The sequence below is a fragment of the Daucus carota genome, chromosome 1 (assembly GCF_001625215.2).
Source record: "Daucus carota subsp. sativus chromosome 1, DH1 v3.0, whole genome shotgun sequence".
Lineage (NCBI taxonomy): Eukaryota > Viridiplantae > Streptophyta > Magnoliopsida > Apiales > Apiaceae > Daucus > Daucus carota.
In genome coordinates, this window is record NC_030381.2 from 6,684,643 (window position 1) to 6,703,208 (window position 18,566).

An 18,566-nucleotide genomic window follows, 5' to 3' on the forward strand; every position below is an offset into this window, starting at 1 on the left:
TATCAAATCAGAGATTGATTTTGTAACTGTGTCTATATAAACACAGATTAGGGTTACTCTATATGAGTTGAGTTATCGAGTATATTGAAAAGAACCCTAGCAGCTCTTTGTGATACAATATAAATCACTGAGAGAGTTTTTGTAACTATTAAAGCTTTGTGAATATAAGAGTTTATTGCTTTCGATCTCTTATATTGTCTTATTGTGTTACAGATTGTGATCACTATATCATTCTATATAGTGAAAATATAGGACCTAACAAGTGGTATCAGAGCCAGCTCTGTTAAGATTACTACAGTGAGATCTTAAACACAATCATGTCTGAAAAATCACAAGCTTCATCCTTTAGAGTTCCAATCCTTAAGGCATCTGAATATCCAGTCTGGAAAGAAAGAATGATTATATTCTTAGACTCTGTTGATCCAGAATACCTTGACAGGATTTTTGATGGACCACATATGCCCACCAAGCTCTCTGTTGGGATTGCAGATGAACCTCAAAAGATGGTTCCAAAAGAAAAGAAAGACTATACTCCAGAGGACATCTCATCAATCAGCAAAGATGCAAAGGTGAAGCATCTGTTGCATAGTGCCCTTGATAATGCAATGTCTAATAGGGTGATTGGGTGCAAAACTGCTAAACAAATCTGGGATGCTCTGGAAACCAGATGTCAAGGAACTCAGGCCATTAAGAAAAACAGAAAAACAATCCTTACACAGGAGTATGAGCACTTTGACTCAAAAACTGGTGAGTCCTTGACAGATCTGTATGATAGATTTGTCAAACTGCTGAATGACTTATCTCTGGTGGACAAGGAATATGATCTTGAAGACTCAAACCTCAAATTCCTTCTAGCTCTTCCTGAAAAGTGGGATTTGAAAGTCACCACAATAAGAGACAATCTTGATCTTGGAGAAATGTCTCTTGATGATGTTTTTGGAAGACTGAAGACTCATGAACTTGAGATGGAGCAGAGAAGCAAACGCCATGGAGGCAAATCAAAGTCTGTTGCTCTGAAAGTTCAGGAGGAAGCTGCTAAGAGCAAAGGAAAAGCTCATGTCACAAAGTCTGACATTGAGTCATCAAAATCTGATGACTCAAACTCTGATGTCTCAGATTCTGATGACAGTGATGGTGAGATGATGCAGTTAGCAGCATTGATGGTGAAAAGCTTCAAGAAGTTGGCTTACAAAAAGTTCAACAAAGGCAAAAGTTTTTCAAGAAAAGACAAAAACTCTGACAGAGTTTATGACAAGAAGAACTTCAGGAAGAATGAGGGCAAGGAAGGGAAAGCTGGAAAAGCTGACAAGTACACCTGTTTCAACTGTGGTGAAAAGGGTCACTTTGCATCTGAATGCAAGAAGGCCAAAAAGGAAAAAGAAAAGGCCTTTATCACCAAGAAAGGAAACTGGACAGATACATCTGATTCAGAAGAAGAAGTCAACTATGCTCTAATGGCAAACACTGACAACAACTCTGAATCTACTGCAAAGGTACCTCATTCTACACTTGCCTTTGATACTGAAGATATAACTGAGTTAAGATTATTTCTTAAAACTTTGCACACTAGCTTTAGAGATCAGACTTTAGAAAATGAAAGATTAAAATCTGAAACTCTGAGTGTAAAGAAAAGGAATGATTTTTTAGAAAAAGAATTAGTTCAAATGCTAGAAGTTCAGAAAGAAAGAGATGATGCTGTCATTGTCAAAGATGAATTATTAAAGAGGTATGCATCTCTTCAATCAGAACTTGCTAAGGAGAGGGAGATTATTAAGACATGGACTAGTTCAGGCAAAACTACTCAGGATATCTTAGGTAGTGGAAATTGGAAAAAGGGACTAGGTTACACTGATAACTCAGAAGCTGAGTCATCAAAAACAGAGTTTGTCAAAACTCAAAAACCTAAGGTTAAACCTGTTAAATTTGTTGCTGAATCCTCTAAGTCTAAACAGAGTAGACCAAAATCAGAGATTAACAACAATTTAAAATCTGAAAAGCCCAAACAGGTTAACATAGGACTGATGACTCAGAAACAGCTTAAACACAAGCTTAAAGAGGTAAAGTCTGATGACAAAAACAGAGAGCCTAGGAAAAATAGAAATGGTAAGATTGGTATAGACAAGAGTAATAACTACATGCCTATTCCAAATGCACCTAGGAAGACATGCCATAACTGTGGTAATACTAATCATCTTGCTAATTTTTGCAGGAAGAACAAGGACATTAACTCTATACCTACAAAGTCTGGAGTTAGAAAAAGTAGTATTAGATATAAACCACAAGATCCATGTTTTCATTGTGGTAGTTTATGGCATTCTATTTATACTTGCAAAGAATATCATAGTTTGTATTATGATTATTATCAATTGAAACCTTCTTTAAAGGTTAATAAAAACTCTGCAAGTACAAACTCTGTTTCTAGTACAAACTCTGCTACAAAGTCTGTTAGCTCAAACTCTGATAATAATAAAGAATCCGCTGCAAAAGCTAACAAACTTAATAAGGCCAAAGGATCCAAGCAAGTCTGGGTCCTTAAAACTAACAATTAGTGGTCTTTGTGATTGCAGGGCAACAGGAAGAATATCCTAGTCTTGGATAGTGGATGTTCAGGACACATGACTGGAAATAAAGCCCTGTTATCAGAGTTTGTGGAGAAAGCTGGCCCAAGTGTTTCTTATGGAGATGGCAACATAGGAAGGACTCTGGGATATGGCAATATTAATCTTGGAAATGTCATCATATCAAATGTAGCTCTTGTTCAAGGGCTAAAGCACAATTTACTCTCTGTCAGTCAGATCTGTGACAAAGGGTATCATGTTGATTTCTATGAAGAACACAGTGAGATAGTAAGTAAGTCTACAGGCAAGGTGGCAGTGATTGCACACAGACATGGAAATATTTATGAAATCCACCTGCCTACAAACTCTGAGGGAAAAGCAATTTGCTTATCTACAAGAATCTCTGCAGAAGAAAGTTGGAAGTGGCACAAGAAACTCTCACATCTAAATTTCAATTCAATAAATGAGCTTATAAAGAAAAAGCTTGTGAGAGGACTCCCTGAATCACTACTAACATCTGATGGATTATGTGATTCATGTCAAAAAGCCAAACAGAGAAAGACTTCTTTCAAGAGTAAGACTGAATTCTCAATTAAGAAACCATATCACCTTTTACATGTTGATCTATTTGGACCAGTAAATGTACCATCTATTGCAAGGAAGAAATATGCTCTTGTTATTGTTGATGAGTATACTAGATATACTTGGGTATATTTTCTTCACTCTAAAGATGAAACAGCCTTGCATCTGATGGATCATGTAAAGCAACTGGATCATGGATCTGAAGACAAAGTGAAGATCATTAGAAGTGATAATGGAACTGAGTTCAGAAATTCAACAATGGAGGAGTTCTGCAAAGAAAGAGGTGTAGTGCAACAATTCTCTGCACCTGGTACACCACAGCAAAATGGTGTAGTTGAGAGAAAGAACAGGACTCTTATAGAAGCTGCCAGAACTATGCTTGATGAGGCTAAATTGCCTACTTATTTCTGGGCAGAAGCTGTTCAAACAGCTTGTTTCACTCAAAATGCAACCTTGATTAATAAGCATGGCAAAACTCCATATGAGATGGTGAAGAAAAAGAAGCCAAATCTGAAGTACTTTCACATATTTGGGTGCAAATGCTTTGTATTGAAGACTCATCCAGAACAGCTTACCAAGTTTGATTTAAAAGCTGATGAAGGCATTTTTGTAGGTTATCCTATCATAACAAAGGCCTTCAGAGTCTATAATCTGAGAACCAAGGTGATCATGGAATCCATACATGTGTCATTTGATGACAAAAGAATAATGGGTCTAACAGATATGGATGATCATGAAGAACTGCATTTTGAAAATGAAGAAATTTTCTCTGATTCAACAAACTCTGATGATCAGTCAAACTCTGACTGTGAACAGAATACAGTAAACTCTGATGAAAACTTACAAGTTCATGATGGTGAAGCACTTGCTGAGGGGGAGCATCAGAATGTTTCAGACTCTACTCAAGACTCATCAGAGAATGCTAACTCAAACTCATCAGAGAATGCTGATTCAAACTCTGATAGCACAATTGCAGGGGGAGCTACAGAGATTAATCAGCAGAATCAGGAGAGCATGGATCAAGGGGGAGGATCCAATGATGAAAATGGTCAACTTCCACATGCTAGGAAGTGGACAAAATCTCATACACCTGATTTAATTATTGGAAATCCAGAAGCAGGTGTACAAACAAGGACAGCTACAGCCAATGAGTGTTTACATCATTGCTTTCTGTCACAAACAGAACCCAAAAAGGTGGAGGAAGCTCTTCAAGATGCTGATTGGATTCAAGCAATGCAAGAAGAGTTAAATGAATTTGAGAGAAATAAAGTCTGGACCCTAGTACCAAGACCTAAAGACAGATCCATAGTTGGTGCAAAATGGGTGTTCAGAAACAAAACTGACAGTGAGGGTGTCATTACAAGGAATAAAGCAAGGCTTGTGGCAAAAGGATATTCACAACAGGAAGGTATTGATTATGATGAGACATTTGCTCCAGTTGCAAGATTGGAGGCAATTAGAATCTTTCTGGCCTATGCTGCACACAAGAAATTCAAAGTATTTCAGATGGATGTCAAAAGTGCTTTTCTAAATGGAAAACTGGATGAAGAGGTATATGTTGAACAACCTCCAGGCTTTGTGGATCCAAAACATCCAGACTATGTCTACAGGTTGGACAAAGCACTTTATGGACTAAAGCAGGCTCCAAGGGCATGGTATGAAACTCTAGCTCAATTTCTTCTTGAAAGTGGATTTACCAGAGGTACCATAGATAAAACTCTGTTTTATTTGAATCATGGTAATGATCTGCTTTTAGTTCAAATCTATGTTGATGATATTATCTTTGGCTCCACTAATGCTAAACTCTGTCAAAGATTTGCCAAGCTCATGCAGTCTAGGTACCAAATGAGCATGATGGGGGAACTCAGTTATTTTCTGGGCTTACAAGTTGAACAGACTGAAGATGGGATTTTTATAAATCAAGCCAAGTATACCAAAAATCTATTGAAGAAATTTGGTATGCAAGACAGTTCAGCTGCAACTACTCCTATGGCAACAGCAACCAAACTAGAAAAAGATACTGGTGCATCAGTGGACATCACAAACTATAGAGGAATGATTGGATCATTGCTTTATTTGACTGCAAGTAGACCAGACATTATGTATGCCACATGTCTATGTGCAAGATTTCAGGCAGATCCAAGAGAGCCTCATCTGATTGCAGTAAAAAGGATATTCAGATATCTCAAGGGAACAACATCATTGGGATTATGGTATCCTAGAGAATCAGATTTTAATCTAATTGGATACTCTGATGCAGATTTTGCAGGTTGCAAAATTGACAGGAAAAGCACAAGTGGAAGTTGTCAATTTCTGGGTGGAAGACTAGTTTCTTGGTACAGTAAGAAGCAGAAGTCCATCTCAACATCAACAGCAGAATCAGAGTATATTGCTGCAGGCAGCTGTTGTGCTCAAATTCTTTGGATGAAGAATCAACTGTTGGACTATGGGTTATCCTTCTCTAAAATTCCTATTTATTGTGATAACCAAAGTGCTATTGCTATGACAGGAAACCCAGTTCAACATTCTCTGACAAAGCACATCAGTATAAGATATCATTTTATAAGGGAGCATGTGGAGGAAGGAACAATTGAACTTCACTTTGTTCCTACTGAACAGCAGCTAGCAGACATTTTCACCAAACCATTAAGTGAAGCAACTTTTACTAGGCTGGTGAATGAGCTAGGAATGATATCAGGAACTGAGTAAACATATTGGTTAGATCTTTAAAATTTAAATTGTCAAATTTACCATATGTATTACTCACACATTTGCCATGATATAATCTGATTGTTAAAATCTGATGACATTCTCTGATGATATACTCTGTTTGCTTTTCTCTGATGACATTCTCTGATAGTATTCTCTGATGCTTATAAAACTCTGAATCTTGATAAATGATCTCATTTTTATCTTCTCTGAGACAAATCACCTATGAAGATACTATGAAGCATGTTCTGAATTAGTAATCATGAATCTCAGCTAAGTTCTTTCATCCTGATCTCAATTTTTGTGCTACATTATTTCACAATATGCATGTTAATATCATTGAGACTCTACTACTTCACATATCTTAATTATAAGTGAGACTAATTAATTTGAACTTTCTCTCATATCTTAGACAGTGATAATAAACTCTGATGTTTTTGTTCCCTGAGTCAAAACCCTCTGAAAAATAAGCATGGTACTCCTTTGAGATCTTAGATGACAGTGACTGGGAAGAACCAAACATTTGCTGGTATTAAGTATTTGCTAAGATTCTATAATCTATGGTGACCAGTCACATTCTCTGATTACTGGAGAAATACCAATACAATATTATATTTAAAGGTCGTGCCTCACTTACACTGAGAAGCGTCCTGGAAAAAAAAAAAAAAAAAAAAAAAAAAAAAAAAAAAAAAAAAAGGAGGGGGTTTATATTATTAACATCAGAGTATGTCCAAGTCTAAATTTAGAGAGTTTGAATAAATTATTTTTGTCTACCTTATAATTACGAAATTGTGAAATTTTATATTCTCTGATTTCACATGTCCACACACAGATTTCACAAGCACATTATTGAGCTATGGATTTTAGAACAAACTCTGATTTATTGATGAATATTCGGACACTTATGTTTTTATTCTGAGGTATTTAGAAATTTATTTTCTATGATTTAAATCTCAGAGTTTAAAATTCGAGTGAATTGTTCTTGATTTTTTTTAAAATCTTGTACATTTCAGGAGTTCAAATATTCAGAGAATGTGAAGAGAGTATTTTCAAACGGGTGTATTGTTAGTGGGTTTACATGAAAAACATTTTAATAGGAGAACGTGTAATCAGCCTTTATTACTGCGCGTGTTTTACTGCACTCATGATTACTAATATCGTTTCTCCATCCCACTAACTTTCATCAACCAGTTGTATTGTGACAGGTGTCCAAGTGAACAAACAGCTCATGCGTGTTCAGTGAAACAAAATCTGAAGAGTTTTTCACTTCAGATTTTATTTCTTATCATTCACTTATACACTTATTCACTTCTTCACTTACACATACTCTCTCAACACACTCTTGCTCTCTTCTCTCTCATATTCAAATCTTCTCACACACATATTCTCAAACACAATCTCTGGTATAATGGCCACTACAGCGTTTATCTTGGCAGGTGTTGAATTTGTTCCCAACAACTATGCAGCCATCCTTGATACTGCTGAAGCCCCAAGGGATTATCATCCCTTTCAGCGATTCTTGGCACAGAGTGTCATCGGTACAGCTCTCACCGCTCCTGCAAGACTTTCAGGAAGCCAAATCATCAACTTTTGGAGGTCGGGTACATATGACAATGGTGGTGCAGATGGATCACCATCAATTGTGTTTTCCTATGACGGGGAGGAGTATGCAGTTACTCCAGCAACAGTTCGTCAGGCACTCAACTTGCCGGAATATCCTGCATACATTACAAATGGAGATGCAAATCTCAGAACGATGATGCTTGATTTGGGGTACTACGAATCTCTGGATAAACTGGGTCAGCTGAAGCGTCCATGGCTCAATAAGGAGTGGAGCTTTTTCTTTGATTGCATTACTAGAGCTTTCCAGAAGAAATCTACCAACTGGGATGCTATTCCAATGGACATGCTCCAAATCGGGTATTCTCTGATCTATTCTACTGCTTTTGATTTTGGTAGATTAGTTCTTAGAAATATTGGTGAAAGAATGCTTGAGAACAGGAACGTCATATATTTCTCAAGATTTTGTCAATTGTTGTTTAATGCCACTGTTGGAGAAGTGGATTTTGATGCTGCAGATGAGATCAAACCTTTTAAACTTCATAAAAGGGCTTTTAAGGATCTCATATCTAAAGATGAGAAGAGACCAGTTCTCAGGCCTCTGCAAATCCCAGCTCCATTCAGAGCAAGGCTGAACCTTCCTCAAGAACCACATCAACAGCCTCAACAATCTCAACCACAACATCCTACCTCTCCCACAGTCACCAGAAAACCCAGATCATCAACTACCAAACCATCCAAATCTACAAAGTCTGATGACCAACCCTCTACTACCAAAACCAGAACCTCTGTTGATACACAAGTTCTAAAGACAAAGTCTGATAAACCAGCAAACTCTGATGCTGCAAACTCTGATGTCCCAGTAAACTCTGAAGCTGCTTCTACTCCAAAGCAGAAAAGAAGGAGGAGACTTGTTGCAGCATATGAATTTGATGATCTTGAACCTGCACAAGATGTAAATCCTGAACCTATTCCTACAACAACAAATGAACCTGCTCAGCCCAGTCCAAAACCAGCTAGATTCAAAAGAAGGGCACACAAGCCAAAGAGGGCCAAGATTCCAGAATCTGAAATTACTGATTTCACCATCCAAGAAGAGCAAGCACCATCCAGTTCAATTCCTGATGATTCATCTCAACCTCTGATGGTGGACCCTCTTCAAGCTGTTCCTCTAATATCTCCTACAACATCTCCTAAAGCAACTTCTACAGCATCTGCAGTAGATGAAGAAATAGCGTGTGATGCACAAGCTACAACTGAAGCTGGAGCCACAATGTCTCAAATGTCTGATCCTAAATCTCCAATATCTGATCATGGCCATTCTACTCCAATTCCTCATTCTCCAATGAAAATACCTGAGAATGCCATTGTTCATGATACAGCTCCAGAGAACTACAGGTCTGATGTAGTTGATGAAACTGACAAAGTAGCTGTGGAAGTGTTACAAACTCTTGCTCAGACTGGTGAAGAGCCCATCAAGTCACAGTCTGAAGATAAAGGAAAATCTGCTCAGGACAATGTGGAGCAAGTTGCAGATCCTGTTCCTGCAGATGAAAAAGCAAACTCTGATCCTGAGGATGATGCCAGTTCAGATACTGACAAGGATGAAAATGCTGAAGTCCCTTTGACACAACAGAAATGGGAGTCTACTAGCCAGTTCAATGCCAGGCTACAAACTCTGAATACAGACTCTGAGCCACTCCCAAGGGATCTTCAGGTTGATCCTCCAAGTGAAGTCTGGGATAAACTCTGGTTGAGCCACCAGCATTCCTTGGAAACACCTAAAGCTGAAGAGTTCTTAGCTATGGCAGAGAAGAAAATTACAAACTCTGATGTTATGTCAAGCCTCAAAGGCACAATTCTCTATCTAAAGACATTTCATCCTGCTCATGCCCAGACATCTAAATCAATAGATGGTCTAAGAACAGAGGTGGCAAAGGTCAAGGAGACCAATGAACTGGAAAAGAAAAGGACCATCAATCCTATAAAAGAAAGTGTACAGAAGCTGGTCACTGCAAATGAATCTCTGGACCAGAGGATGACCTTGATTGAATCAAATCAAGAAAAGATGTCAAAGCAGCTGGAAGCTATCCAAACATCACTTTCTCTGATCACATCAATTCTGATTCCTGATGAGGATGATGCCAAAAAGGGGGAGAGAGTAGCTCAAGTCAAATGCAAGTCTACTACTCAAACTCTGAAAAGGAAGAAAAAGGATGATGATGATGATGCTGATGACTTCACAAAGCACAAGAGATTTCAGGCAGGAACTGGAAGAAGAGTTTCAAACTCTGACAGTTCAAAACCTAAGCAAAGTTCAAAGTCTGTTCCAGTCCCAACACACAATGTCACATCTGGGTCAAAGCAGAGACCATTGGCTGGATCAGATCAACCAATGACTGATGAAGAACTTGCTAAGTTAATTTTTGAACAAGAAAATCCAGAAGCCAATTTGGACTTGGAGTTGATTGCTGCAGAAGAAGAAGAACTAAAGAAAGAACATGCTGAAGCAATAAAGTCAGGAAAAATCCAAAAGCCTGCAAAATCAACTGCCAGACCAAAGGAAAAAGGGATACTGATCAAAGAAGCTACTGTTGCTGATCAGAGTTTACCAGTCAAAAAGGTATTCTCTGAAGATGAATATACAACTAAAGGAAAAAGCAAAGTAGATGAAAATCTGGAGAAAGGCTGGGATAAGAAGAAGTTTACAACCTCTGACACAGCTCAAGTTGTACAGGAAAAGAAATCAGAAGCTGCAATCTCTGACAAAGCTCATGTTGCAGAATCACAACAAGGAAAATTGACCTCTGACACAGCTCAAGTCAATAAGGAAGCAAAGAAAGACACAGTCTCTGACAAAGCTCAAGCTGTGTTCAAACCAACAACTACTCCACTGGCTGGATTTGCAAAACCTACTTTGATGACTGAGATAAGTTTTGAAAAGGGCTCAATTCAACCATTTTCTCATCAAAAGGCAGGAAGAGATAAAGGAGGGCTGGGATCCAAGTATGAAAAATTTGATCAGAGTATAGGATCAAGACCAGATGACCCCTCATCTCTCTGTGCTCCCAAGACTGGAGTATTGCAAGACAAAATGGACAAACTTGATTCAGTCCAGTTGGTAAAGGATGACAGAGGAAATAATATCCTTATATACTTCATGTCTGATGGAACAGTGTTTAGAGTACTTGAAGCAGATCTCTATGCTAAACACTGGGAGGAATTGAGATATGTATCTCACATATTTCAAGTGAAGAACAAGTCAGGACAACACATCTCCAACCTGCTAAAAGAACAAATCAGAAGGAAGATGGGGATTACAGGAAACAAGAATGCTGGACCTTTCATTCCCAAATATCTTAATCATAAAGGACAGCTGGTGGAGATGAAGAAAAATTCAGCAAAGATTGAAACAATAGCTGGAATCAGAACTCTTGCATTCAATGAAGAGTCTGATAAAGCTTACAATATAAGGCTGGATAGAGACTTGAAGAAGAACAAGATCTATGATCTCAGAGCTGCAATTTATCAAACTGGAGTTTCAGATCCAGAATTGAGAGAGATCAAGAGACAAATGATTACAGTGCTTGATGATGCTGAAAAAGAACTTCTCAGAGAGTATCTAAAGACAGCAAATGGTGTCTATGCAGCTAAGGAGTAAAGTATCTGTAAGTGTTAAAAGTTTTCTGTTATAATTAGTTAAACTCAGTTGCATTTGACTTAAATGTTTTGACATCATCAATTATCTGTTAACTTGCACATAATTAATGTATGCACAAGTTGGGGGAGATTGTTAGATATAATTGATGATTACTGCTAATGTTCTTAAAGTTTGTTTTAGAACAGGAATCATCAGAGTTTAAGCTAGAAGCTGATCAGAGTTAAGTAAAGTCTGACAGAGTTTAGTAAAGTCTGACAGAGTTTGATAAAGTCTGATCAGAGTTTACATAGTCAAGACTCGACAGAGTTTACACGTGGAAAGAGCTCAGAAGCGGATATACTTCAAGGAAGGATAGATGCTGAGGAGTGATTTGCTGACTATGGAAACTAAACAGAAAACTGGAGCAATCTTTGATTGATAGATTTATTAGCTGATTTATAGGATATCAAATCAGAGATTGATTTTGTAACTGTGTCTATATAAACACAGATTAGGGTTACTCTATATGAGTTGAGTTATCGAGTATATTGAAAAGAACCCTAGCAGCTCTTTGTGATACAATATAAATCACTGAGAGAGTTTTTGTAACTATTAAAGCTTTGTGAATATAAGAGTTTATTGCTTTCGATCTCTTATATTGTCTTATTGTGTTACAGATTGTGATCACTATATCATTCTATATAGTGAAAATATAGGACCTAACATATCTTATTAGAGAACATAGTTTGAGTTGTAATCTCTTATTGTTATTCAAAGTTGTATTTGATTAGTCACTAAAGCTAGCGGGGTTCTAAGTATAGAACAAAGGGGGAGTTAGATAGAATTAGTCTTCACAAGGTCTGAGGTGCTAAGGTTCGAGGAACAAGGTGAATTCAAGGAGGGAAGCTCAAGGAATTCAGAGGTTCAAGAACAGGTGCACAGGGGACTAAAGTGTCGAGCTGTTTTCTGTCTGCTCAAGGTTTCAGCAAGCTGCTTTAGGTGACTGGGTAAAGGGAGATATATTATTATTCTGTAATTGTTGGAATTTTCAGTAATATTATATTCTCTTACCAAGTTGGTAAGGGACCAGGACGTAGACCATTAGACATAGGGGTCGAACCTGGCTAAAATTGCTTGTGTCTGATTTACATTTCTGCACTTTACTGTTTTGCATAATAGCCTGCTATAATCACACTTGATCTGAAAACAGTAAGCTGAAATATTCGGCAAAGTTTAAAATTGATATTGTTAGCTATTTACACCTATTCACCCCCCCTCTAGGTGTATTTACAGACCGCCCCCTGTCTCCACAATTGGCGTGCGGGTCCATCCGTGGGGTCCACTTGTCAGAGTGGGACCCACTTTTCTGGAGTAAATTTCTGTGAGTCCCGCCTTTGTGTAGCCACTTTTGCCGACGTGTACAGTTCTGGTCCCAATAAAAATAATAATTAATTAAAATATTTACATAATAATAATACGAAGTGTTACGACATGACGGTCTTATTGTAACACTAGCGTTCTACTACAACACACACGCTTTATATAGTAACTGTAAGTGAACATGTAATGTAACTTTGTTTCATTAGTGTTATGATAGGTCCAAAAATTATGTATATTGTAACACAAAATAGGCGTTACAGTAGAATAGTGTCTTATTTGCCCATCATTGACATACTGTATATAACTTCCACTCTTGGTAGGTATTTTCTCATTTCTCTTTTGAATTTTTTGATGAAATTCAGCTAACATATATAAAATCATGAAATTTTTTGGATACATATTTGACTTGTAAAATATCAAGAATATCCATACTCTCGATATATCTTTCTAGCTTCTCAATATATTTAAGAAAATTCTCAATTTCAAGATTTCCACCAATAGTATGAAGATTCAGTTCTTTTCATGAATTTCTTTTTCCTTACTTTCTCCTAGTGGGATTCTGATTATGAATGTCTGTATAGGTTATCACATACATGCAAGAACCTTATTCTTTTTATAATGACCAAAATCTCTATATTTGTTGAAGCAAAATCCTTCAAATCTATTTTTCGTTTGCTCTAGTTTTTTTGTCCTTCACATATTGTTGACTCTCTATGTCACAAGCCAATAAATCAGGTGAAACCCTTATTCTATTATCATTTGATTGAGATAAAAAATAGTATGAATGAATGTTAATACGTAATAAAAATACATGAATCTACCAGACCAAGTTCGAACATGATAGGTCTTGAGAAAAAAGATTAGAGAGTCTCGAGATTTTTTTATGTTTTCAAAGATTGTTTAGAATACATCGTCTATTGTTTATATAAGGACGTAAAAGACTAACATGAATTAAAAAAAATAATTGAAGTCAAATAATATTAAAATAACATGATATGTAGTTTTGAGTAAGAACCGAAGATTGTGAGGAAAACTTATTTGCCATGATTATGCGTTAAATCTCAACATGATCATGTCTTCTTTAAATATCTTCTTACTATTCATTGCATTCTCAACATAATTTTTGGACAAAACTTTTTATTCCAAGTTTTTCTTCAAAATAAAGGAGATCTTGTCCAAAATCAGTCCCTTCCACTTGTGAAAAACTTGATATCTAATTTTGAGAACTCATCTTGCATAATTCTTGAATTAAATTTTGATGATCCAAATTTTCAATCACATTATAAATATCCAAAGATAGGTTTTGCATGCCTTTAATATGATATTCACCATCACTCCTATCCCCGTCTTCATAGGCATTTTAAAAGTTTTTTTAAATATTATTTTCGGATATCCTTGTATTTATCTTCTTCTTTGTAGATATAAAACTTCATCACTCAATATTTCATCTCCTTTTTAGTGTGTTTTTTGTACTCTCTACAATATCATATTTTTCTTGAGAACATTAATTCATCAAACACATTATTACCAGGACCATAGTAATAAACGTATCATCCCCCTCCTTCACCCATAAACTATTAATTATAATTTTTCTCAATAAACATATTTAAATTGTAAAGTTATAGAAATATACATAACCTCAAAATGTCTTCGTACGTTCTTAGTGCATTCTCGAAAATATTTAATTTACAAGGTATCCATTAAAGGACATAAAATTCATTTTTATTTTTTACGATTTTTTCACAATCATCCTAAATCTGTATATGAATCATCACGTGGAAGAATCCTATTTTGTTTAGAATGACTAAAATCATTATATTTTAGGTAATAGAAATTTTTAACTCTATTTTTATTGTTTTTAAATTTTTTCTCTTCAATATATTGTTGAAACATGTGTTTTCACCGACTAATATAGGTACACCTTCAAATTTTCCACATCAAGCCATTAATCATTAAAATGCTTAATTATACTATCATTTGACATAGTCAGTGTTGTAAAAAGCGGGAATCGGACTTAATCGGTGAAGGCACCGTCTAGCGATTAATCGGATAATCGGAGATTAATCGAAGTGATTAATCGGATCATTAATCGTAATCAATTTAATATTATTTTTTAAATAATATATATTAATATAATTATATATAGTATAAATTTATAGTCATATAAAATCAAAAGATTAATGATTTTTTATAACACAAAACATGCCTTTATATACATATACAAGTCCAGTCATCTCATATATAAACTTGAATTTGATTGAATCTGCGAAGGAAGATATTGCAAATTTATGTAATTAGAGTTTAAAGTTAATATTGAAAGAGTGAAAGGTAATAAAACAACTTTAATTTATGTGTTTTGTCATTTCCGTGCCTTTTGTTTTATTTAAAATTAAATTTTAGAATTTTAAGATTTTTTTACTTTTTATTTTTAATTTTTTTAAATTCACCGATTTTTGACCGACTTTTTCCGATTAATCCCGACTTTTGACCGATTAATCCCGATTTTCACAAAAAACGATTTTTTCACCGATTAACGCTTAATCGAGACGGTGGCCGACCGAACAGCGATTAATCGGCGATTAATCCCGATTAATCGCCGACTTTTAGAACACTGGACACAGTAAAAAAGGTTGGATGAAATATATTTTAATTGGTAGTGGAATACATGAATCCATCATTATGAATTCGAACACTATAAATTAATAAATAATGGAAAAAATTAGAAAAATCTCAAGATTGTCTTAATATTGTTTGTTTCAAATAACTAAATGAAAAATTATATCAATTTACTTAATTCATAAACTCAATTCTAAAAATTATTTGTTTAATATAATAAAAAAAATCTATTAAAAAGATTAGTCACACCATCGAAAAATCGTCATCAATAATAAAAAAATGATATTTACATGCTTCATATATTAAAATTATTCATACACATAGCAGTACTCAATATGTAATGTTCAATCCATTTTTTAATTATTTTTTAATATTGAGATGATAAATGAAACAAACTATACTTGAAATATATATAATATTCATTTCTGCGTTTCATGTATAATTATAAAATGGGAGAAATTTATTTTGATGCAAATTTTATAAAACAAAATATATCCTAACCTTGTAAATTCTCAACACTCTCCTCATTCAACGTTAACTCCCCTGTAAATCAAAATCCCCAATTCACCAAATCAGACGTAGTCTTGTATCCTTCAAATGCCCCCTTTACGAAACCTGATCTTGCCCATCAATACCATCTCATCATACCCTTCCTCTTCTGCAGAGCTCGCCCTCGCCTCGCAGCTAACGCTGGTCTGGTTTTGGTTCATCTTCATTCCATTTTCCGCCGCCATCCCATACCCTGCCACAGACACGGTGCTGGGGCCCACAGGCGCAAGTCCCGAGGTCTTCGAAACATCCTCAGCAGCCCCCTCTTTCGTCTCCGGGACTCTGAGGGACCCATCAGCAGTTACAGTAGCAGTAGCAGGCACTGTTCCGGTGCCTGTAGCCCTAATAATGGCAGGCTCCGCTTGTTGAAGAAGCCACTGGATTGTTTCACCATCTGTGGCCAAACCCAACTCTTTGGTCAGTTGGAAGACCCGAGCAGCACAACGAGTGGGCATTCGGATCCTACTGCCCCGACCCTCCACCTTGGTATGCAGGTCTTTCCTTGGTGCCGGTTGAGAAGGACCACCGCTCACTTGAGAATCATCATTGAAATCTTTTTGTGAAGACATGTTTTAATACATACATACAATTGTGGCGATACTCATGTGTGTGTATTATATAGCGGTCTCACTGAAAATATATATCATGGATCCCAGAGCTCATTATTTAGCTCAAACTGAGTTGTCCTTTGCAGAAACATAACATAGCTGACTAAGTATTTTTTGTATTACAATGTATTTTTAATATTATTATTTTTATAATTGATATCACCTTAATATAGTTTATTTTGATGAATCCACCCAAAAACAATGAGTGCTTGACAATTAAAAAAATTATTAATATAATTCAAGAATATTAAATTAGTTGTTACAATGTTATCTCTTATATTAAATATTTAATTTTAATAATAACAAAACTAATATATTTATATGATAGTTCAATATATATAAAAATATAATTTTAGATATTAGTTTTTTATTTCTATATGACGTATTATTAACTCATAACATGTATAATATTTTTTAGTTTTCTCGGCCTATATATACAAATATTTGTCTAAGCCCAACACATAAAATATAAAATAGGCAGCTCGTTATTGAGTTCAAAGAACTATACATATATATGCACGTGAGGATTATGCACGTGCCCACCTACTTTTCATATATTAATAATTTAGGAATCGGCTTTTATTTATATATTTAATAATTAATTTTTGTGAATCCCTTGTAAGTGGATATATATTACTTTGTATTGCAAAAATGTAAACTGTGTTAATGTCTTTATGTATTATTTATTTAAATTATTATGCCCTTTCGAGAGAGTGTCATATTTGATGATTTTTTGATATTTTATGTAGTTTTTTTGTCATTAATTAACGATTGTATAATTTTAAATAACTTTGTTTCGTTGTGATTCCTTATTTCCCTTCTTTTCTCTCCTTGGATCTTTATTTTTTCATTTCCGTGGACTTTATATATTTTAATTGGGTTTTCTTTTCGTTCATTAAAGAAAAGTAACCAAATTTCCGGTGCCATCTCTGCATCACCTTTGATTAATTGTAGACTTATTTGAATAAGACTTCTATTTTTCTTTTTTTAATTCGCGAATTTAACTTTTACTTCAAGTTAAAGTTTTTATCTAAATTTTTGTGAGACGTCTATAATGCCCTCTAGTTATATGTCTTATTATTATGAAAGAAATTCTTGCTTTTAGTATTGTATTCCGATACAATTAATTGATGTGAAAGTATCAAGTATATTAAAAATATATGATGTAGTAAAATGTATCAAGTATATCTTATCTTATTGTGTTTTATTAGTAAGAAGGTGAAATGATATTCTATCAATTATTTTTTTATTAATTAAGGGGTCATTTTCATTTTCTTTTAAGGAATTAAGGGGTCATTTGGTTAAATTAAAATAAGTGTTTTTTGCTTAAAGTGATTAAAGTATTTGATAAATAAATAGAAGTCGTGAAATAAAAGACAATATTCTCAATTTTTATAAGTATTTCTTGAGTTTTACATAAAAAATACGAATAAATACTTGCTAGAAACGGGGTTTTTGATCCCCACCAAACAACCCCATACCACTAAAGCAAACCTTAGAAATTCGACACACACGACACTTTATAAAATAAAATTAAGGACCCCCGAAATTCTAAAAACTCTCCATTCCTCCCGAGACATTCAAATGTCATTCCATCCGAGCTAACGCTTCTGGTTCTGACCTGACCACCCCGGCGCATACGGACCCGGCATCCTCATGCCAATGCCACGAGTGAGAGCCAGCGGCACAGGCCACACCTGTTGTGGCTCGCCTCCATCTTCAGGCACCATGAAAAACCCTCTCCCTGGTACAAACACGGGATTGGGATTCCCAGGCGCAAATCCCGAGGTCTTTGGACCACCATCCTGGCCAACAGGTTCAGCTTTCTTTTTCTCAGGGACTTCCAGGGCCTCAGAAGAGGCGGCACCAGTAGCATTAGCAGACAGATCTGCATTGCCAGGCCCCTGAATCATGGACTCCTCCGCACGTTCTAGAAGCCAGTCAACAGTTTCACCCTTGGACTTGAAGCCCAAATCTTTCGTCAATTGGGAGATCTGAGCAGCACAAGAAGCCGGCATTTTGATCCTCCTCCCCCGACCTTCCACCTTGGTTTGCTTGTCCTTCTTGGGTTTTGGAACAGAACTGGTTTGTTGGGATCCGCTGTTGGCTTGGGAATCACTGTCATAATCTTTAACTGTAGACATGATTGCTTAATACAATTCTCTGGCAATGCGTACAACAGTCTTTATATAGTACTCTGGACGAGGTGTTATTAATTACGTGCATATATCAAAATCTGGTAGATATTATTTTGATACTCCATTTTGTTAAATCTGGGGTCCCATGGTATATCATACGTTTCTGGTGTTGATTATTGAATAAATATCATCTTTTAATGGATTTTATTATCCAGGCAATTACATT

At 35.7% G+C, this 18,566-nt stretch overlaps 3 protein-coding genes across 3 annotated transcripts; 1 reads left to right on the forward strand and 2 right to left on the reverse strand.

Annotated features, from left to right (window-relative positions):
• The first annotated feature begins 917 nt into the window (after positions 1-917).
• LOC135150510 (uncharacterized) lies at positions 918-10,592 on the forward strand. The gene is made up of 4 exons (XM_064086857.1): positions 918-1,058; positions 8,305-9,077; positions 9,615-9,827; positions 10,586-10,592. The coding sequence occupies exons 1-4, from the start codon at positions 918-920 to the stop codon at positions 10,590-10,592; spliced, it is 1,134 nt and encodes a 377-aa protein (XP_063942927.1).
• Positions 10,593-15,638: 5,046 nt separating this feature from the next.
• Positions 15,639-16,163, reverse strand: LOC108217245 (transcription factor PCF2). Its single transcript, XM_017390085.2, has one exon. The coding sequence runs from the start codon at positions 16,161-16,163 to the stop codon at positions 15,639-15,641; it is 525 nt and encodes a 174-aa protein (XP_017245574.2).
• Positions 16,164-17,803: 1,640 nt separating this feature from the next.
• LOC108217234 (transcription factor TCP19-like) lies at positions 17,804-18,346 on the reverse strand. The gene has a single exon (XM_017390075.1). It carries the CDS (start codon positions 18,344-18,346, stop codon positions 17,804-17,806), a length of 543 nt encoding a protein of 180 aa, XP_017245564.1.
• Positions 18,347-18,566: the final 220 nt, after the last annotated feature.